The following is a 22796-nucleotide window of genomic DNA, read 5'->3' on the forward strand; positions in this document are numbered from 1 at the left end:
TCCCCTTCCTCTTCCACTCTTGCTGTCTGCAGCCCTCAAAACTCATGCTGTAAACATCACCCGATTTGGGCCAACAAAATTGAATGAAAAAATTACATTAAAAAAGACTAGCACTAGCATGCATGATCATCAGGATAACAACAGGTTTGTGTGTTGCAGACTAGCAGAGCCGGAGGCTCAAGGTCAAGGGGCAGCTGTTCAGGGATCGCCTTGCCAGCAAAGGTCATCTCCAATGACATCACGGATCTGCCTTATAGTGGATTAGCTTACTGCCGAATGGACAGCCAATGGCGCATTTGTGATTGGTCATCTGCAGGACAATCCACAAATTTGGATTTTCAATTCGGAGTAAAGTGAGATAAAATATAACGGTGGCATTCTCAGGAAAAAAAATATAACGATGAGGATTGCTTTTCCCCTTCATTCGGTGAAAAATTCAAGCAAACAGTCATATATAATCCATTAGTGTGGCAGACTAGCAGAGTCCATGCACAATATCTAATGTCATAAAACAACCCATTAGGAAGCTCAAGGTCAAGGGGAAGCTGCCAAGGAGTTTCCTTCCCTGCAAAGTTCATCTTTCTAATGTCATCATAGAACTGCCTTCACTGCGTCAGTTTCCTGCCAGATGGACAGCCGCGTCGAAGCAGAACTCTTTTCCGGGTTCGAACGCTGCCTCGAGCTCCTCGTAGCTCTGCAGAACCTTCAGGTTCTTCGATGTGTCGAGTTTTTCCTGCAGCATGTCAATGCAACAGAGGTAAACAGCCAGCCATTGCCATGACTGGAGCTCAAGCACGATATCTGGAAATGAAGCCTATCCAATATTTTTCATAGGAAATCTATGGATAATACTGTAATTGTTACCTTTTCAACATACTCAGCCACTGCATGGTTAATGATTTTCTTGATGGCTGCCTTCTTCACTTTTGATGGTCCGATCAAGTGTAGAGCGACTTCTTTTGGTACCTGTGGTGTGACAAGAGAATGGAGCAATTTTCAAACAACTATATGTACAGTGTTTACATACCGGAGGAACTTCTTTTCATATTCACAGGAACTTACATCTGGTGTTTTCCCTGAATCATTCGAGTTGCACCATGTGGACAGAAGTGTTGATAAAAGTGACCAGCGTTAGTTTCATGTCACAAAATGAAGGAGCTGTACAAGTTGTAACAGATAAAATATGCTACCAAGGTGCTAAATTAACTAATGAAAAGAAGTACAATCAAGATTAATAAACTTAAACATCTATATATAAATTAGCATAAATTGTTTTGCTAATGGTCACTTAGGACATACTATGAGTGTATGGGACATCAAGAAGGCATTTGTTCAGAGTGGAAGATACAAGGGTGAAGAATAAAACACATAGTTCTATAAAATCTACTCTAGGATGAACTCCTGAGTTCTGGAAGGTGGACGACGGATAACAAAAACACAATTGCCACTGTTTCAGTAGGGTCTACGATCTATGTGAACCGAAATAGATAGAAAAGGAGGGTTTTCTACCTCCTTTCATTCGTCGAAATCCTGGAAGTGGCTGTGCTGCGGCAACATGCTTTGAGAAGACTTTCTCGAAGATAGAATCAGTCATTTTACTGCTAACAGTTACTCGTATCTGTGTCTTGTAACAACGAAAATGGACAGGTGAACAGATTGAGATGAGATCTGCCAGAGAGCTAGATGTTTATTTATTTCACACCTTTCTATTACTGAAACCAAAATTCCAACCAACCTTTATCGCTCCATCTTCTTCAGTAAGCACAGAAACATGGAAATCTGTAAAGACTGCCGGCGCTTCCGTGGGATTTTCCGTACCTGGTAGCACAGGCAATAAACCCATAAGGTAATGATATTTGATACACAGTTCAGATAAAAATGATGAGAGGATAAAGGTGTACATTGTACTGGAGCTACTGCCTGAAGCGCTCTGCAAACTTTATGGTTGATTCTGGAAAATAAACTCATAAGAAACCGTGAACAGTGAGGTACTCCATTAGCATTAAGCACTGGGTGTTACTCCCTCAGTGCAATCAAGCATAAGAGAAATAGTTTTTTATACTGACACTGATTTTATCAAGACAAGTAACCTGTATAAACTGAATATGAAAAGTGACAGACTTCCGAAGGCAAACCTACCGTTTTAGGCATTGTGAGTTGAACATCATCGAACAAGCGGAAGATGGCACTTCATGCAGAAACTGAACCGGTGGCCGAAGCCCAATGGCGCATTTGTGATTGATCATCTGCAGGACAATCCACAAATTTGGGGTAAAGTGAGCTAAAATAGGATACATAACACTGACGGATGAGCAGATATGCAATGAATGCATCATCAGTTTGCTCTTCCCCCTTCCTTCAGTGAAAATTTCAGGAAAACTGTCATATCTTATTCATTAGCGTGCAAGAACCTTTGCCTTTCTGAACATTTTTTTTTAGATCTTTCTGAACATATTTTAGGAGTACCTGACAGTGCGCTGAATAGAACAGGACAAGTGTATGGGGTTAACTCGCTTAATGCTGCTATAGGCTGAGAAAAAGAATAAAACAGAGTCTAAAATCGACCTAAGCACCGCTTAGTTGTTCTCCCTTGTGCGAACCCAAATTGCTTCACAAGTTTGAGCGAAAATAAAGAGCCAAACAATAACTAATTCAACCATTCTCTTGGAAACTCCAACCATGCTCTTGAATTTCAACACATTGCGCTAAAACAATTACCAGCTTTCCCCCACATAATTCCCATCAGGGCATCAGAAAGCCTTAATCCCTAGGAACAGATAGACAAGAATGCCCTGTGTGTGTGAGGGAGAGAGAGAGAGAAAGAGAGGGGCGAAATGGTAGGTACCTTGGGGTTCACGAGGCTCATGGCCGCAGCAGAGCCTGCCATGGAAATGGATAACTCCATTGCTATCCAGTCCAAGAGGGAGAGCTTCTGCTTCCGAGCAAGAAACCCCAGGCGGCGGACTGGAGGAGGTAGTTATCCAACATGCCCATCCATCCCGACCGTTCAATTCCAATCGGTCGAACAGAACGCTCCTTGCCCGTGGCCGACTTGTTTCACTAGCACTACATCCAGCATCAGTTCCCCCAGTGGACTCGCACGGCGGCGGCGGCGACGGCGATGGAGGTGGCGGCGGAGGCGGGGGCGTACGAGGAGATGCTGCGGGTGGTGGAGGCGTGCGCCGCCCGCATCCGGTGGCGCCTCCGGCCCCAGTCCAAGCGCCGCCTCCTCAACGGTCGGGGCCCACTCACACGCTTCTCCTTCTTCCATTTTTTATTCTCCGTGATGAAAGTTACATAGCAGCATAAGCTGCGAGATTCTCCCCTTTCTTCCTATGTTCGCTGCCGTATTATTGCTGATCTGTTGCTAAAAACCTGTATGCTTGGGTGCCTAAAGTCATCCAGCTGCGCTGGCAAATCCATCTGTAACGTGTAGGTGTTGGTTCAGATAGTTTCAGAGTTTGATACCATGTAGCTCACGCATGCCATGGTTAGTTCCAATAGGTTCAGGATTTGATTCTAGTAGGTGGGTTGTTTGATGCCTGGTAGGGGAATTGCGGAACACTTGTGAGGAAAGATGATGTCTTGTGTGTTGAGATTTGCCTTTGGCATTAGTGCATCGAGGAGCAAACTTAATGAACTGGCATGATGAATTGTTCGCAGATATCATGTTCCTCTGCACCGGGTTGCGGCCTGTGATACTCATGGACTACGGTGGCACGATGCCTCAGGTACAGGATAATCTCTGCAGCCTGCTGCACCACGCTCGGCAGGTGACTACCTGATTTCGATGTGTAAAATTCTCTCTACTTGTATGACACAAAGAACCAGGCATGGCACAGTGTTGTCCTCTGCCGCTAGTGAATAGCGAATATCCATCTATGAAATCTCCTCCCTTGCAAATGTGCAAGTCATGTGTACAAATTATGTTTCTTGGCATTGGTTGCATCTTTTTGCTTGATCAATCTGTACTGGTATTTCAATTATTACTGCCGTGTAGTCATGTGCATCTAATTCAGAAATGTTAATATCATGTCTGCCCTGCAGGAAGCAAGCATCTTGAATCCACTAAGGGTGATGGTTATCAACGATATGCTCTATGTGATTCACATACAAGGACTTGCTGAACATGTGTCACCAAATGCAAGGTCACAGCACCAGCTAGCTTTTGTGGACCTAGAGAAAAGCTGTTGCCAAGTCTTTACCTTCACAGATCATACTTCTATTTTATTTGTCTATTGTCCTGTTTCACATTACTGACTTGTCTCATTATACAGCTGCTTGCCAACACAGAAAAGAATGAAACCATGATGGAGCTTTTATCTATCCAAGATCGTTTTTCAGCTACATTCCCTATTGAAGCAGTTGTAGAACCTGGAACAACAAAGCAGGAGCCAAGACTCCCAGAGAGAGCCAATGATGTGGAGTGCACTGGCAGCATTGCGGACACGACCTCACTGGTTGTTGTTCTGAGTGCCTTCCTAGAGAGTACCCAAATTGCACTGCCTTCTTTGAATGGGTAATTTCTGGTTCTCACTTCCTACAGAGTACCCAAACCCACAACCATGGAACGCAAGTCCACTTGTAGATTGAAATTATCTCACATCCTCATTCTAGAACATGACACCTTTCTGGTTGCTGATTCTTCTGACATCAGAAGGAAATGTTTGCTATATTGCCAAAGCTAGCCATTTCAATTGGCCTCTCAGTACATTGTTGATGTTGCCACATTTGTAGGTGGCTTCTGGGTTATCCTGTAACGTATTTGTTTCGCAATGGAAGTGCTGAGGCAGCCACACGGAATCTCTCCAAGCACTCTCTTCATATCTATAGGATATATGTTGTCAGGTTTGGCATTTTTTATCACGAATGGAGAAGTTAACTATTTTTCAGGAAAAGTTTTCTTCTGGCTCTTGTACTGATAATATCTTACTATAGAAATCTCCATTCAGATGCTAAACAATCAGAAGTGGAACTGTTGAGGTGAACTATCTTTTTTGCACAACTTGTTTTGCTCTTTTTGCGGAGGGTGTTTCACTTATTTCTGTGTTGTCAGTTGTCAGAAGCTTATGCTTCCAAATAACACTGCATGACGTGTAGGATAGACATATATACTTTTGGAATCTAAAACTTGCACGATTACTTGCAATACTAAATCCGCTGAATATTAGAATGATCCCAGTTTGGTGGCGAAAAAAAAAAGTACTGCAAATCAATTGACTGGCGGGCTAAAGGGTAGGCAGATGGTTGTGGGATTTGTTTTCTTTTCCTAGTTTCCTTGCGGTATCTTATAGAGTAGGAGCAGAAATTTTTGGGTGATTTGTTACATGCTATCTTCTAAACTAACTGATATATGGTAATGCCAGTTTTTCAGTTCCTTGTGACTTGAGTGCGAAACGGGAGGAAGAACCATGGGCAAAATCATTTCTAGCTCACATGAACAAGAAGGTCGAGCGGTGCAGCCATGTCTGGACATCAGTGCGAATTGAGATGGAGGTTTTCCAAAGCCAGTCGGGGGTCATCGTGCTGTAGTTTTTCATAACATCAGGCCTTTTACAACTAAGCCAGCTGGCATTCAATGTCAAATGGTATCTGTATTCATCGGTGAACTCGATTCTCTCCATGACATCTTATAATGATCTCGAATGGTAATGTTTGCTTTTGGGTTTCAATCTGGGCAAGGGTCAGTGTGCCTATTCCTATATTTGACTTATTTGTGCTCCCATCCACATGTCATTGCTAGCTCGCTTCGTAGGCCAACACTTTATAGGAAAAATAGTCCAGTTATATTTGGAAGTGCTTTTGGCTCCAGTGTTCTCGCCATTTTTTTAAAAATTAAATGATATTTTTACAAGGTATCAAAAAATCTGAAAATAATTCCGAAGATTGTTAGCAATACATCTCACAATCATGCAAAATCTCAACCCGCAATTCTTTTTGGGTGTGTCTAAGTCTCAACGGAGACTTAACTTATGTCTCAGTCAGTATGTTTCGATGTGGATTTAAACACGATGGAGCACGTGACTGAGACATAAGCTACGTCTCAGCTAGCTGAAACTTAGCAATTCCGATTCTTTTTATATTGTGCTGGACAAAAAAAATGACAAAATATGATATATTTTGGAGATTTGAAAATGTACATACTTAGATCTACATTTTTTTTTCATTTTTTGTGTAGCTTAGAATATAAAGTATTTGAAACTGAAATTTTGCACGTTTGTGGGATACATCATTGACTATATCTGAAATTTTTGTCAGGATTTTTTGAAACTCAAAAATATGATGATCGCTGATGCCCATGTGCACTAAATCTGCTTGTGCATCCTTTATCCTCATCGATGTACAAGTGGTACTCCCAAGTCCAGTGAACTAATCAAGATATACAATTTGGAACAAGAGAAACATCCAAATTAACTAGACCATCAATTATCTCTCTACCATGACATCAACCATACTTTCCAATATGTAAACGTCATATATTCACGACGGTGGAAGTAAGATACAATCTCACTCATCATAGAGCTCCAACGATTGATCAATGCAAATATTGGCGGCACTGAGCAGATTTTTGACGAGAAGATTTGCTGGGTACAGGAAAGGCCTCCCAACTTACGATTCCTAAACATCTCAGCATACCAAGCTAACTAATTCTTGCATTCATAGGATATAGCAGCAGTTCTCGCTAGATAATACAATGTTCTACCTTGAGTACTCTTACGATTCTTCAAATAGATATAAAAAAAACTTAAACAATTTGGCCAGCCATAAATAAATATATGTCCAACACCGCAACTGCACATGTTCGTTAGACTAACTTCTCTGCTCCGACTGATGAAGACGCCGGAGCCAATCGAGCAGCTTCCCCGCAGTATCGTCGCTGTGAGATATGAAATCTTGCCTCACCGCAGCTTCCCCACCGTATAGTCGCTCTAGATCCTGCTTCCAGGGAGAGTGCGTAGTCAATGATACAAGAAGGGGAAATCATGTTTAAATTAAAATGATTTCTAGACAGCCGCTTGTAATGAAAATGTTGACTTCAGCATGCATGTGGACTGATGTAATATATATACATACCTTCGATGCACGGAAACCTGCAAGCTTTGGATCACCAGCGGAACCAATAGGTGGGAAGCTCGGAAACTTTTCAGGATTAAAAAACAAGTTTCTTACAAATTCTCTAGCTGCTTTGATCATCTCTGGAACAACTTTGTAGGCTTTCAAAAACCGCTTGCTGCTATCCTGCTCAAACAAGTTGCTTTTATCAGCTTCAGGATCTAACGAGATATAATGAAGAAAAAACTGAACTAGTTTAAGCAACTTTACCGCAGCTTCATTGTAGATAGAGCCAGAATGTCCCAGTATTTCAATAATACCTAGATCAATCTTGTGCCCCCACATAAGGTGTAAACTTTTGGTCACTTCATCATTCGGTGTCAACCAGAGATTTAATGTATGCAGGTCATTCTCAAGATCTGTAAGATCGTGTCCGATGTCACCGACGATCAGATTTCCAAAATCCATAATAGAGTTGTGTACGTGATGCAAACAACCATTACATAAGCTGGAACAGTTCCAAATAAAACCTAGTTAAGTTAAGCTAACTATAATAGCCAAAGAATATCGATTAAAAAACTTTTAACGAGTGCTTAAAATATAACGCAAATCATTGGATAAGAACCTAGCTAAAAAAGTATAATTTACATAATTTAATTTAACTGAATGCATAAGCGAATTACATATTTGAAAGATGATGAATCGGTTCAGAGGAAAAAAGTAAAGATGAATAGTCATTTTCAGAGAAATGTTGCCAGCATGGGCAAATCGGCAGTAAGCCCACCACTATCAGAAAGAGAGAAGATTGGATCCAGAAAGAAAATGCAAAAACAAGAAAAAAAAAATATTAAACCTGTTCATAGAACAAACGTTGCTTCCTGAAGGGTTAGGAGTTAGTCGTGTAGATTCCATCTTGTTTTTGCAACTAAGAAGCCGAGAGACATCATTTTCTAGCTGTTGAACATTATGGAAATGGGTCAATATGTGGTACATGCAGGTATACTTTTATATCATCCAATCTGATCGAAAGCATTTAATTCCTTCCCTCCTAAATGTCATTCTACAATGACCATTTCTCCATCCTCCCCTTTGGCTATTTCCAATTTTACTTATTATTATGACTATAGCAACAAGCACTATCCCAAAAGTAAGTGGGCTCGTGAATTGGGTAAAATCGCCAAAAGCAATAAGTGGGCTCATGAATGGGGTAAAATCAACATTCCATGATGTGTCTTCGTTCAAGTACAAAATCCTAAACATCATGTATGCAGAATCAAAGGGAGTAAGTATATGGATTTACATAGCTGAAAGAAGGAGAGGCGCAAGATCATATAATATGTACTAATCTGTTACACTTGAATATATGACCTTTAGATGAACCTGACATATCATAACATATTACCTGTTCAACTTTCGACAATAACATATCGCCAAGTAGAATACAGTATGCATTCCTATTGAAGCAAGGTACAACCAATCCCTCGTTTCTTACTGCTAGCAAAACAAGCTCAACCTATAACATAAATAATATATTCAAGTCTGATCAGATCATTTTTGTAATTATAACTGAACAAAAAAAAATTGTTTTGCAATTACTTGAACTATCGGCAAATTAAGAAGAAAAAATACTAGCTACAAGTCATGGGTACCACATATCTAGTTTGATTTGCTTCTTCAACCAGTAGCTAATGGTTTGCACTGCACTTGATATGGCACTAGCTCTTCTAGCTGTCAGTGTCTTACATACACCGGCTAACATTGTGACACAAAGAATTTAGTACATTGTACAAAATGATGCTGAAATAAATCACATTGTGCTATAATGTCCTTAGATTAGAAATCATTAATAAGTTGATGACATACATTACTCCAAACCGAAATGTTCAAGCACAAACAAAAATTGAGAGCGAGGGATTCTGATAAACAATGCAACACAGTTTAGCAAAGATAGACTATGAGCATGAGTAAACCTGGAGTTCTTTTATTTGAGTAACAAATTTATCAATGGAGTCATTGCACCATAAATTTAGGACTGTTAGCATTTGATCATAATGACTTATTACTGCATCCAGCCTTTTAGCTGGTCCTTCAACTATGTCAACAAGCGCTTCCATGATATTAGTTCGGATATCTTTATTATTTATCCACTGAAACTTTCCATCTTCAATGTCCTTTTCTATCCTTTCAAGACCATCTAAAATTTCATCTCGGGCATAAGACGAAATAAAACCCTGCAAAATAATAGAACACAAGCACAATTACATAACTGAATAGTGGCACAGGTGGGTCAAAAAACGGTGGCAGCACAAAGTACTTAGTATTTGATCCAAGACGTTTATGCTCATGCCATGAAACAAGATAAAAATTTCAAAACATTCGTATGGTTTTGGTATTGTCCCAGTGCTACATAGACATTTGAATGACTCAATATTCCAGCATGCATCTAGAACTATCAATGGCTATCAGTTCCACATCCATGGATGTTGCAGGATTTTGGAGAGAAAGGGTTAAAAAAGAGTACCTCCTCGATAATCATATTAGCATTCTCTTTGCTGGCAATTATAACGTACTTGTAGTTCTCATTGTCCAATGATATGTACTCTATCAAGCCATCTACAAGATCTCTTGAGCGCTTTTCACGAGCCTCCTGGCGCCGCTTGTGCTGATCTGTTACCTCCAGCTTTGTTCTCCCTAACTTGAAAATTTTATGAAGGAATACTAGTCAGCTGACTTTTATTACCTTATGGAAAAATAAATAAACAGCTGAATGCATGTTAGACCTGAGAAATATCAGTCGAATTTGCAAGTTCCGTTTCTAAGGGAGACAAGAAGACTTATCTAGCATAACACATCCTTAACACGGCAGAATATCAATGTTTTTTAAAAAAATGTTCCAATGTCAGTAAACTAAATAGGAACCTTGGAAAAATCAGAATTGTAACAGTATCTATGAATCAACGAGAACTACAAAGCCAACTGCTCAAGCTATAAAGTGGATAACTAGAAATATCAAGGAAGCTTCTAGTCTTTGAATCAATTTCAAATGGTATATATAGCAGGGGAATGGATTTACAGTAGTACAGGATCTCAGCTAAGTTTCAGCATGTTTCAACCAAACTGTGTACTTATGAGCAACTGATCTCAAAAAGCATGTTTCAACCAAACTGTGTACTTAATTACTTATGAGCAACTGATCTCAAAAAAATATCCTTGCTAATACTCCCTCCATCCACAAATAAGTGCACTTCTATGTTTTTTCATTATCAAACTTTTTTAAGTTTGACCAACTTCATACTCCCTCCGATCCATAATAAGTGTCGGAGTTTTAGTTCAAATTTGGAATATATTAAAATAAAGCACGACACTTGTTATGGTTCATAGGGAGTAGAAAAATAGCAATATTAAAAACACCAAAATAATATCATTAGATACATCTTGGAATCTAGTTTCATAATATAATAATTTAATATCATAAATGTTGCTCCAATAAGGACATGTCACCTTGTAGATACACCATACCTAAAATGTGGCACACTTTGGAGCAATAATCATTTCAAGTCTTTTAATTTGGACCATAAGCAATTCTAAAAAAAAAGATACTCTTGGATAGATGCATAAGAAGTACCACTGGATCCCGCTGACATGTCCTGTTGAGAAGGTCGACGTATGACGCTGAAAGGGTAAAATGTGTGTCGATATGTAATGCTTGGGCATCATATAGATAGTCGTCGTTTTGCAGAACCCACTTAGCCGCCTTCAAGACAATGTTACAATTATGTTAAGACAATGTTACAGCTATTTTTTTTATTGAATGGTTGTTACACCTATCTTAAGCAACATTTTCTAACATTGAGTTTTAAAGAGGATCTTACTGATCCCAGCACACAAAGATAATTTTCAATATATCCACTGAACATGATATCATGAGAAAACCCTAAAAGTTAGTACACCCTCGACCAACAAAATATGAGTTATTTCATATGTGATACAATTTTGAAGACATATAACTCAGACTTTCTTGGTCTAATTATTAGTCAAAGTTAGTCTTGAAATACGATGTGGCCTAAACCTCAAGGGTAACAAAATCTACAGAGGAGTATGAAATTTAATAGTATGTTGTTGAGATTTCTGAGCCTGATTCAAGCTACCAGGAGATATTTAAGATGTGAGCGTATACAAGAATTAGGAAAAGCTAAGCATCTGTGGCGCTACTACACTTACCTGGGCCCTGAGTTTCGTATCCCTTCTGGCGCCGCCCATGCTCCACGCCAGGGACGGAACAGCACTGCTCCGATGGTCGCGGAAGCGGCTATGTGGAGGAGGGTTCTGGCGACCGGGGAGGCCAGCCGCCGTGAAGCTGGGACCCCGCAGCGACCCCTTCAGCGCAAGCGCAGCCATCTGCTGTTACAAGGAGTGGATCCAAGAGACAATGTACGATTTGTGCGGAGGTTGCGCGTGGAAAGATCTCTACACGGTCACCCGTAGGGCAGAGGAGTTTGGGGAGAACACAAACCCTCCGTGGAAGGAGGAACAGGCAGAAAACCCCCTTTTCCCGATTCGGTGAACTTGCCGCGTGCCCCTGATGCATGAGCCCTGTTTTTATTTTCCGTAAGCGCACTACGGTAACACATAAACTTCACCGAATGTTTAAGTTCTTCCTGCTGCTTTTTCAGGGAATTGTCTGCCACTATTACTAAATATAAATATATACTCGATCCGTTCCATAGTACTTCTTCGCTTATAAGGTTTAGTTAAATTAAAGTTGCAAAGTTTAAGTAATTATATAGAAAATATGCAATCATACACTTTGATCAAATAAATATTAGTCAACCCGTAATGAATGTACTTTCATATTTTCTCCATTCCAAATAATTGATTCAACTTCATATATATACACATATTTATCTAGACGATTTTAGTGTGTAAACTGAGTCAATTAACAATTATTTTCTAATATAGTTATATTAAATTAGTGTATTATAAAACTACATTCCAAGATGCATCTACTGATACTAATTTGCCGTACTTTTTTTTTGGGGGGGGGGCGTCTCCAGCCGTGTACACCAAACGCGTCTCCCCAAAAAATTAGGATTTTATTTAAATATCAAACAAATATGTTTGACAATATTTTTAAAAATTAATCGTTAACAAACAACAAAGCAAACAAATAGAAGTTTGACTATATCAAGGCATCGGCCCAGTTGATGCCTCTCCTTTGAGCCTCTATAGATGCTCTACGAGATTATATTGTTGTCACGGATTTCCGTATGAATGGCAAGGAAATCTGCATGCACCTGGTGATCAACCTCCGCAAGAAGTCTCTGACACTCGTATGGACCAACATGCCTGGCTCGAGGCTTGCAGTCATTCTCGATGATCATGTTGTGCATGATCACACAAGATTGTATCACCTCTCATAGTTGGTCGTGAGACCAAGAAAGATCATGATATCAAACATAGCCCACGTTAAACGGATACCATCGACTAGATAGTAGCCTTTGGTATATTTGTTGTCATTGATCTCATAGTTGCATGGTGGAGCATGACCTTCCACAGGTATTGAAAACACCGGAGAGCGCTGCAACACGTTGATGTCATTGTGTGACCCCGTCATGGCAAAGAAACAATGCCAAATCCAGAGGTCACAATCTACCACAGTTTCAAGCACCACACTGCAATATCTATGACGCCCTTTTTACAAACCTTGCCAAGAAAACGAGCAGTTCTTTCATAACCAATGCATACAATTGATGCTTCCAAACATTTCAGGAAATTCTCTCGCTGCATTTTGTGCCATGATCCTAGTTGTCACTGCTTCAGTTGGCCCTGTAAAGTAGTACAGGCCAAACTTTCCCACCACGACTCCACAAAATTTGTACATGCAATCAATATCAGTGGACTCAATCATGTGAAGGTAGTCCTTCTGTGCATCGGCAGGTGGTCCATATGCAAACATCCTCATGGCGGCGGTGCATTTCTGGATCGACAAGAAGCGGGTCGTGCCAACGGTGTAGTGCTTCAGACTGAAGTGAGGGGTCAAACTCTCTCACGCCATGAAGGATTTCCATGAGCAGGTTCTTGCTCATCCTATAGTGCGCCAAAATTTGTCGGCATGTTTTTTGCAGTGTCAGAGAAGTAGTCGTTATACATCATATTATGAACCTCCAACCTCTGTTGGGTTTCGACTTTTCTCTTCCCGACCTTGAACCTCCATGGTGCGGCCTCTTCTTTTTCTCCTCGGCTTCATCAAGCATTTTTTAAAGGCAAGAAATGATCGGCAAGTGCTTGCAAACGTTGTCATCGCAGGCTGCGTCGCCATCAAGCATTTGTTGGATCATCTCGTCGTGGCTATCCATGTCTATGAGGCAAAACTAATAGTTAGAAATCTGTGGCAGCAATGGGGACAACGAATAGCGACTGGCGGCGCCTACCAGATAAACGATTGAACACCTTCTGCGCACGAAGGCCGCGTTCTGGTCAGAGTAGGCGAACCACCGACGGTGAAAAGAGTGGCGAGGGAGTCAGGCGTCGTTGCGGAGTCCAACACAGTTGAAGTATTGCGTCGGCGGTGGCCGGCGATTTGACTGGCGGTGGAGGGGTGGGAAGCGAAGGAGCGAAAGTGCGGCGCGAAACAAAGGCGTGAAGCAACGATATCGGCTATGGTCGCTAGCAGGTAGGAACCCACGCAGGTTTTCGTTCTGTTCGGCGTTCCCATAGCATTCGTGTGTAGCGGGGACGGACTTGAAGCACCGGATAGCGTATTAGGCCACACAGGATGAGAAAAGTCTTTCAGACACACGGTTGGGGAGGTCAAACGTGTCCTTTTAACAGACATTTTTGGGAAACGTGGACCTTGGAGATGCTCTAATTCTTTGACCGAAGCAACGGGCCTTCTTCTGCAATAGCTTGTAGCTTTGAGAAAACTTTTCTTTTAAACTGGTACATTATTTATACAAAATGGCTCAAAAACAACACTCTAAAAAATTCAGGTTATCCTAGGGTAACTTCGATAAGACATTTACAGAAATTCTCCCACGTAACTCTTCAATTGCAATAGTAATTCTCCAACAGTAGTTAGTACTCCCTCCGTCCTAGTTTTTAAGGTATATTTCTATAAACTATTTGTCCCATACCCTCCATCTCCTAGGCATAATTTTATTTAATGTGGGAGAGAAAGGGGTTGCATGCACCAATGAGGGAGAGAAAGGGGTTGCATGCACCAATGAGAGCGAGAAAATGAGACCCAATCAGCTAGTACCTTGGGCTAAGATATTCAAAAATTGTGACTTACAAACTAGAACGGAGGGAGTATTTTTTTTTCAATGGTGCTAATCTTCACCATTAATTCTTCGACAGAAGCTCCTCAACGGCCTTCTTCTGCAATAGCTTCATGCTAACTTTGAGAAAACTTTATTTTAAACTACATCACTTATACAAAATGGCTCCCAAAAAAAAACACTCTGAAAAGATTCAGGTTATCGTACGGTAACTTTGATAAAACTTTCTACCGTGTAAAATATATATATGCAACGGCTCAAAAAACACATTTTAAAGAAGTAACCCACTAATTAAGTCTACTAGAAGATTAGCACCATTGTCACGGCGCGCCGCCACGCCAACCTTCCTCGTAGTTGAAACAGAGTACACCACTCATGTTTTCTGCTGCACGTGTGCCCCGAGCGCTAGGAAATCAGGCTAATGATCACACTTACCAATATTGTTGTTAAGCCTTCTGTGTACTCGTGCCAACTACTCCCGTTTCAATACTGTTATATATCTCATTCTCGGAAAAACAGGTCACAACGAAAGGTGATGCTGATAATTTAAATCCACAAAGACAGCACTTGCTACTCAAAATTGTATCACTAACACTGAGCATTTCAGAGAATGTTGTTACATCAGGAGGCATGAACAACTCCTAGGATTCTTGCTCCCACTATTTCTTTGGTCTGAAAGACAATGGAATGTACACAGGGGAAACTAGTAATCTCTTCTTGCTGCTCAGAGTTAAAAATTGTCACCGTTCTCAACAAATGCCAACAAATGCCTAACAACTAACCGTCTGTGGTCCTCATTGGTTTCTTTACCTCTCAACTCTAATGCACCTTTCATTATCCGGGAGTAGAGCCTCTCGAGCTGCGGCACCCCGTAGCCTACGGTGAGTTCCATGAAGCGCTGTTTCACAGCTTCCAGCTGTTCAGGCGTGTCATCGCTGGTAGGCATGGTGGCCTCTTCGACATTATCAGTGACCATGGGTTCAGGAGGAGAACCAGGTACTGCGGGTACTTCAGCTGGTGCCTTGTCAGCTTCTTTTAGAGGGCCATTTGAAACTGGTCCTTCTGGAGCTTCTTCCGGGGAAGTTGGCTTTGACAAATCCACATCGCCAGGAGACCTTTCATCTGTTGCTGTCGACTCTTTGATAGTCGAGCCTGAAACAATGGTCACTTGAATAATTTTATTTTGTATCACCACTTAAAATGCCGCGATCGGCGCAGATCGCACAACAGTCGGTCAATATTAGAAAATTACCTTGTTCGTTTTCAGTGCTTTTCTTGTGCCGCTTTAGCACCTCATAACTTCGTGACAGATCAACATCTGGCTGTACATTACGAAGCCTCGCGCTTGTTCTAGTAACAGAAACTAACTGAACAACAGGAGGCGCTTGGAGAATGGAGCTATCCTCACCATCCATAAACTGCAGTGGTCCCCCCTGTGCAGCAATTTTATCACAAAAGGACACCAAAGATGGGTCCATCTGTGACAGCATACCTTGCACCTGAACAAAGATACTCAATAATTACACAAACAAACATACAGGCCTAGTCAACGATAAAATATGGCGACAAGTGCCAGAACAAAAAACATACCACATCTCGGAGTTCACATGCTCTACTGACGATCCTAGATCCATTGTAATCCTCGCCATTGTAAGTCTGCAAAAGTTGTTAAAGTTTAGCAACACACTGGTAGATAAAATCATAAGAATAGTTATAGAAGTTGTGTCATTGTTTTAGCCGACATGCTCAGAAAGATCACAACGAACTACCGCTACAGTTGTTATGGATGTTCAGTAGTTGCTTCAGTTGTCATCATCAGAAAGATCAGCACTACATTAAAACTTCGAAATACATAACATGAGTGGAAAACAAAATCACCTAAACAAGAAAATTCAAACCTTTGCATTTGAGACTATAAGATCAATATCCTTCATGAATGCTGCCCGAGTGAAGTACTCTCCAGAGTCCACCCGCTGCAAGACAGCAGCCATATCCATGGGGTTGTGAATTATTGCTCGATAGTCCGGTACTTCCTCTTCTGATACTGGGAAGTGGAATGCATTGAACCTTTTGTTATACAAAATCCTGAAATGATAAAGGCATACCTTAATCATTTCCATCTTGTTAAATACCAAGTGAACAGTACTGTCTGAGATGATACTAGTCATTTTTTGCATATGCAACAGAAGATAAGGTCTCAGAAGTTTTTGGAATCATATATTAAACAAAATTTCAGTTTCGTGGTTGTTTCAGAAGGATGTGTGCTTTCAGATATCTAAAGTTCATATGTTCCTCAGATATCTAATTTTTACTACGTACAACATCTTTCAAGTTTAAGAACAGAACTGCTTAGATGACAGCCCACTGTTCTCTTCACCACAGTACTGAACCATACAAATTTGTTCGTCTGGAACGAAACTGCCAAGCAAAGATGATGCTACCACTCCTTGAACTTGAATCAACTCAACATAGATCTCAAGATTCAGATTAAGCATGAAATGGGGATTGGCCAAAGACTGGTTAGCAACTAGCTTGTGTTATATTATGGTACATAAGCGCAAGTTTTCACTGTTCTGCAACAGAAGTGTCATACCTATTCATATTGCCTACAGTGTTAATTGATGAAAACTGAGAACAAATGGACAAAACTGAAAAAATATATGCAACTGCAATGGAGTGAATTGCAGACCTGTTACAAATATCTCGGAGACACATTCTCATCCGACGAACAGCGTGTTGCTCAGCTTCTGCCTTAGCTTTCAACTCGGAAACCTTAGGGCCATCTACTTTCTTTGGTGCTTTTGGAAGATCGACAGAAGACTTCTGGTCTTTCGACTTGCTTCTTGAATCTTCGATTTGAAGTGAGAGCAATGAATCAAACAGTACAGTGAAGTATCTTAATCTGTCATCATCACCTGGTCGTTCCACTTGATACCTATAAAATGGAAGATTTTCTTGGTGAAAAAAAGATAGGTAGGATGAAATGAACTGAATCTTAAGCAAAGCAGGCAAAACTGATCAGATAATAAATTTATACGGTGAACTAAAGATTAGCAAGCATGTCAACAAAAATGAAAGGAACGGTGTTCCCATCCTATTGGGGAGCATACCCCTTGCACATGCAAAAGAGACTGTTTCCATGTTTCTTGGTGGATGAATAATCACAGGATAGTGTATTATATCCTCCAAGCATTCATAGAGCTCAAAAGAATAAAAAACTGAATAACCAATCAGTAATAAATTATCTAGAACAATCAAGACAGTCAACATGGTACATGTTTTAGATAGTAACAGGAGCCAAGTCAAAGCAACCCAGACAAGATCAAACAAACACATGACCAGGAACTTACACATTACGAGAAGAAAATATGGAAGCACACTCCTCTTCGAGGTCATCAAAGGCCACTGATGAAGTTCCTAGCAACAAAACTGGAAGGTTGGATGCCAACTCATTCAGCAGAGTCAATAATACAGCCCTGAGCTGTTCATGTGCCTGTACATAAAAGATCAGGTGATTAGCTACATAACTGATTCAACAAATTATCAGGAGCCATTTCATAGCACCAAATTTATATCACTTGGACAGCTTCTACTAACCGTATCCCACCAAAGATGAAACTGAGGCAAGTAGAGTATGGATGGTGTTGTTCTCCTTGCTTCCCCAAAAATATGCACAAGAGCTTCTTCAGGTGTCTTTGCACTTGGATCGGAGAGAAGAGATGGCAACCCCAAGGAGTGAACAGAAAATTTCTCAAGCTCATGCAGAACAGCTGGCCCAACATGATCCTGCTAAGCGTAAAACACATTAGGAACAAAAAAGGAACAACATGACAATATATATCTATATAAAAGAGGAGAAACCCTACCAGCCCAACACCCTCAACGCCACATATCAAAAGGCGAGGCCTATAAACAAGAGAGATGGAAGATCCGTATGAAAGGGCAGCGTATTTGCTAACATCTGACGATGAAAGGTAAGGAAAAACATCAGAAATACGTTTCATTATTTTCTCCAGATGCCTCTTCAAACATGGAGCAATAACTGGTGACAGTGGCCTTGAATGCACAATCGATCCCCTATGCGCAGCTGGAGTTATTGTAGACATAGCTTCCAAGAAGTGGTTTTTCTGAACCCTCACCGAGTCAACATCAATGACAAACTTGTCATCACTTGTGTAAACCTGAGGATACTTCTCTCTAAATGCTCGAATAGCAGCTTCTGTACATAATGCTTTCAAATCAGCCCCACAATATCCGACACAGCTTGCGGCAAGCTCCATCTTTAGCTCCTTTGGTGGGGGCTCCTTCCATTTCCGTGTATGAATATCCAGTATTTCAGCCCGTGCATCATAGCCAGGTAAAGGGAAATAAAACTCACGGTCAAATCGGCCAGGTCTGCGCAATGCCCCATCAATGGCATCAATTCGATTGGTTGCTCCGATCAAAACAACTTGCCCACGTGAATCAAGACCATCCATCAATGCAAGCAATGTTGAGACAATTGAATTGTGAATCTGCTCTTGCTTACTAGATCTCACAGGGGCAAGGCCATCTATTTCGTCGAAAAAAATTATTGCCGGCTGATTTTTTTGAGCTTCCTCAAAAAGCAACTTGAGCTGCCTTTCAGCCTCTCCAACCCATTTACTAAGAACATCAGCTCCTTTTCGCATATAAAAGCTGACCTTCTGACCAGCTTTAGAGGCAGCACAAGCTAGGGCACGTGCAATCAATGTCTTCCCTGTACCAGGAGGGCCACAGAGAAGAACTCCTCTAGGAGGAGTGATGTGATAGTTAGCAAAAAAATCTGGATACAGCAGAGGGAAGAAAACCATTTCCTTTAAGGCATCAATGTACTCAGATAACCCCCCTATATCACTAAAACTCACACTCTCGTCAATCTGCAGAGGCTGAATATCAGCTCCTCCCTTGGAGCTTGGTCCAGCAGTTTGCGCCCCTGGCATAAGTGATGAAGTACTGACTCCAGTGTCACCCTGATGACCCCATCCAGACGCTCCAGCATTGAGACCCCATGCTGCCGAACTATGCATATCCATTCCACCCAAAAGCCATGGCATACCTCCTCTCCCACTACGCATCCATGGCATGGATGGACCTTCATCTGGCTCGTCCACAAGGAGAGAATCATCTGAATCATCTGGCATTGAATAACGAGGGCGCTTGTGCATGCGTGACCCACTTTTTTTCAAATACTTGCTGTTCTTTGGACCAGCGCCATGTACAAGTGCTCTGCGGGGAGATTGTGGTCTGTGCTTCACTTCCTTCCGTGGGGAAGGTCTACGAACTTCTGCACGATCCCTTAGATCATATTTTTTCCTTCCTTCTGGCTCTTCCTCGCCGTCTTCATCATCTTCATCTTCTTCAGCTTCGTCACCTCCATCAACCTCCTCTTCATTGGCATCATCCTCTTCAATATCATTACCATTTTCTCTCTGATCTTGCGCATGTTGTTCTTCAGAACTTTCCTGGTCATCATCAGAATCTTCGAATGGAAGATGCCTTTGTCCCCGCAGAGATCTTCTAGGCCTTAAACCTTCACGGCGGGGCATGGAGTTAGAGTTAGACATTTTCTTGCGTTTAGGCCGTTCCGATGCTTGACTGTCCACTTTACTCTTTGAAGACCGGTATCTGGGTCTCTGAAAAAAAAATGGGGGAATGTAAGCTGGTTCAAACAATGATCAGCAAACTGAAGTGTGCATTGGGTACCGATGAGGCTTACAGAATTGACTATCATCAGTGGAACTCTAGAAACTCACCATAAGATCATCATCTTCCATACTGGAACTATCTGTGCCGTAGCCATCCAGAGTTACAGACACTCTTCGCTTTCGCGTTGAACGGCGCAGATTTGCTGCAACAGACTATAAAAGGAGCTATTATAATCAAGTTGCTGGGCATCTATTAGATATAACATGCATGCAGAGAAAGGCATTATAGCTATAATGTTCAGGAATAGCTTCAGGAAGTGGCCAAATGTCCATGGTATCTGAGATTGTGCGTTCCTACTAATAACAGCTATTTTCTCTGCCATGAACAGGCAGTGGGAATGTAGAGCCAGGGATATAATGCTAACAGCTAAAACCAATAGATGAATTGATAGTAATTTCAATCATTGACATGCAAAGTAACGGCTAATCGAAACTATGCAATATATAAGACACAGTACACCAGATAAGAACCTCAGCATATCAGATAAGAACGTTTTTTAGTGATAAGAGTAAATCTCAAACAACTAGCATACAAAGGTGCTTACATCAGCCGGAGGATCCCGCGCAGCCGGCTTGCGAAGCATCTTCTTGGCGATCTGGGACGCAGGCGCCCGCTTCTTGTTGTTCATCTTGTTGCGCATGTTGGGCGAGTAGTAGAGATACCCCCGCCCGTAGTACTTGGGCCGCTGCCGCAGCCGGTCGCTGCTCCTCACGGGCGCCACCTGGCCGTCACCCTTCCCATCCATTCCCGCCATACCCCCCTCCTCCTCAAGCACTGCCGAGGCTGCCGCCCATTTGGTCCCTGAATCAGGCCAAGCACTATTGTCAATTTCAGCCATCCCCCAAACCCTAAATCTGCCACGCATGCAAGTCAGATGACGCCGAGCAACTGCGATTCTCCTACTCGCGCATTACGAAATGGAACCCGCTGCGTACTCCGCGGACCACGAATCCCCCCCGCCCAAAAAAAAAATATAGGTCGAGAATTCAAACCGAGATTAGAAAAATAGCGTCCGAATCCACCCGGCCAGGCACCGATCAGCCAACCGCGGCTCCGGCGAACTCGCGCGCAGCGAACGACGCTGCACCCCCACGCCGCTGGAAACCCGAGCTAAACCCCAAAATGGGCCGCTACGACGCGCTAACGAAAGGGAAAAACTCCGGCGGGGCGCGCCGCGGGGAGCTGACCTCGGGGATTCGGCCGGCCGGGGCGCGGGCGCGCGGGCTCCGGGCGGATTCGCGGCGGCGGCGGCGGCGGAGGCGGCTGGGGTCCGAGGGTTTGCTTGGCGTCGGGGGTTTCGAAGCGGGGGAGACGACGCCAGGGTTTCCTTTCCTCTCTGTCCTTCCTCTGCTGATAGGCACGCGCGGGGCACGTGATGGGGCGCCTCCGTCGCGGCGTTCACGCGGGGTTGGAGTTGGTGGGGTCACTGACAGGTGGGTCCGGATTTACGCGGGGCCCGGTGGCAGTGGGTGGAGGGGTGGGCTAGGGCAGGGATTGGATGGGCTAGGGGATTTTATGGCGGATTTTGGTGACCGTTCGATTGGGATCGGACGGTGGCTAGGGTATTTCCAGGATTTATGGGGAGGTATATAAGGAGATCGTGTACCGTTGGAGGAGCAGGTACGTCGTTTCTTTTGTCTGGGCGATCTAGGTAGGATTCTCTAAACCCCTACCTGGCCAGAGTGGATATTCTCTCCCTCTCAAAACCACTCTAAAAAGAATCTCCTGAAAATCTTTTTCTTAGAGGGAAGTCAAATTAGTGATTGCCATTCAAAAACTTTCAAAGTATATATGAGGAGTTAATTCCAAAAAACCACCACATTACCATCGGAAGTTCGAAAACCAATCACTATTCGGCGAAATTACAAAAACCACCGCTATTGCGCGAATTCGTTGCAATGTTCACTGAATGTCGATTTCAGCCGTGCTGACAAGATTTCTGACAGCAGACCCGACATGTTGGTGATGGCATGGCAGAAGATCTGAAGGCTGAGACGAACAACATGAGGCATATATGTAATTTATAAGGTTCGACTCTGGTCGGTACATGTTGGGGAGGATTACTTTTTGGAAGAGGAAGGAGAATTTTTTTAAAGAGAGGAAGGAGAAATCTATAGAAAAAACCCTAAATTTAGATATGTCTCCCAGTATCATTGTCTCATTGCCACATCACCCCTAACAGTGGGGCCAATTGCGCAATAACGGTAGGTTTTCGAACTTCCCGGAGTAATGTGGTGGAATTAACTCACATATGAGAGAAACTTGAATAGTTTTGAACAAAGCACGCCTCCAGAGTAGCGACTTACATGTCGGTTATACACTTCTGTCTCGACAATCGCCGAAGGCCCTTCCTTGACCTCCATGCCATTCAAAAATGAATTGTGTTGTTTAAAATAACCTGACACATGAATAAAATCTTAAAAGCAATGGCACCGATATAACTACTATTACATAAGATATTTACAATTTGGTCATTTCTAACTGAATGTATTAACAACTCTTTATTCTATTTTTTTCCATTTTTTAGTTGCATACAACAAGTTGAGTAGGTGGAGGAAGCTTGTCACAGGAAAGAAAAATAAATTACACTAGTTAAAGTAAAAAAGAAAATAACATGTGTGCAATAATAGTGCACAATCTTTCCTGCACTGCCACTTCTGCCTAACCGTGCAAAGGTGCTCTATTTTGTTTGTCAAAGACGATCACAGACAAAACAATATGGTTTTGGATTTGTCGCCC

At 42.1% G+C, this 22796-nt stretch overlaps 4 protein-coding genes across 7 annotated transcripts; 1 reads left to right on the plus strand and 3 right to left on the minus strand.

The window, feature by feature from the left end:
- Nucleotides 1-389: 389 nt before the first annotated feature.
- LOC124652808 (trigger factor-like) lies at nt 390-2979 on the minus strand. The gene is made up of 8 exons (XM_047191852.1): nt 2846-2979; nt 2140-2246; nt 1902-1951; nt 1736-1818; nt 1510-1624; nt 1063-1076; nt 865-966; nt 390-733 (listed from the first exon to the last, which is right to left on the minus strand). The coding sequence occupies exons 1-8, from the start codon at nt 2903-2905 to the stop codon at nt 614-616; spliced, it is 651 nt and encodes a 216-aa protein (XP_047047808.1). The 5' UTR covers nt 2906-2979; the 3' UTR covers nt 390-613.
- Nucleotides 2980-3133: 154 nt separating this feature from the next.
- On the plus strand, nt 3134-5672 carry LOC124653013. 3 transcript variants are annotated; one of them, XM_047192065.1, is made up of 7 exons: nt 3134-3236; nt 3664-3773; nt 4048-4197; nt 4278-4519; nt 4738-4848; nt 4939-4983; nt 5367-5672. In XM_047192065.1, exons 1-7 carry the CDS (start codon nt 3158-3160, stop codon nt 5530-5532), a joined length of 903 nt encoding a protein of 300 aa, XP_047048021.1. In that variant the 5' UTR covers nt 3134-3157; the 3' UTR covers nt 5533-5672. The 3 variants fall into 3 exon arrangements, with proteins under 3 accessions (XP_047048021.1, XP_047048022.1, XP_047048023.1); XM_047192066.1 differs by having other exon boundaries at nt 3664-3731; XM_047192067.1 differs by having other exon boundaries at nt 5375-5492.
- Nucleotides 5673-6626: 954 nt separating this feature from the next.
- On the minus strand, nt 6627-9901 carry LOC124657868 (argininosuccinate lyase, chloroplastic-like). Its single transcript, XM_047196348.1, has 7 exons — nt 9575-9901; nt 9024-9284; nt 8456-8566; nt 7907-8007; nt 7324-7561; nt 7075-7239; nt 6627-6936 (listed from the first exon to the last, which is right to left on the minus strand). The coding sequence occupies exons 1-7, from the start codon at nt 9587-9589 to the stop codon at nt 6811-6813; spliced, it is 1017 nt and encodes a 338-aa protein (XP_047052304.1). The 5' UTR covers nt 9590-9901; the 3' UTR covers nt 6627-6810.
- A 4996-nt stretch (nt 9902-14897) lies between these two features.
- LOC124651064 (ATPase family AAA domain-containing protein At1g05910) lies at nt 14898-20811 on the minus strand. Of its 2 annotated transcripts, none has more exons than XM_047190215.1 (10): nt 20602-20811; nt 20105-20209; nt 18197-19984; nt 17928-18116; nt 17681-17823; nt 17020-17265; nt 16229-16415; nt 15921-15986; nt 15583-15829; nt 14898-15482 (listed from the first exon to the last, which is right to left on the minus strand). In XM_047190215.1, the coding sequence occupies exons 1-10, from the start codon at nt 20809-20811 to the stop codon at nt 15061-15063; spliced, it is 3603 nt and encodes a 1200-aa protein (XP_047046171.1). In that variant the 3' UTR covers nt 14898-15060. The 2 variants fall into 2 exon arrangements, with proteins under 2 accessions (XP_047046171.1, XP_047046170.1); XM_047190214.1 differs by having other exon boundaries at nt 14898-15497.
- Between the last annotated feature and the right edge of the window lie 1985 nt (nt 20812-22796).

Source organism: Lolium rigidum, chromosome 5 (genome assembly GCF_022539505.1).
Source record: "Lolium rigidum isolate FL_2022 chromosome 5, APGP_CSIRO_Lrig_0.1, whole genome shotgun sequence".
NCBI lineage: Eukaryota > Viridiplantae > Streptophyta > Magnoliopsida > Poales > Poaceae > Lolium > Lolium rigidum.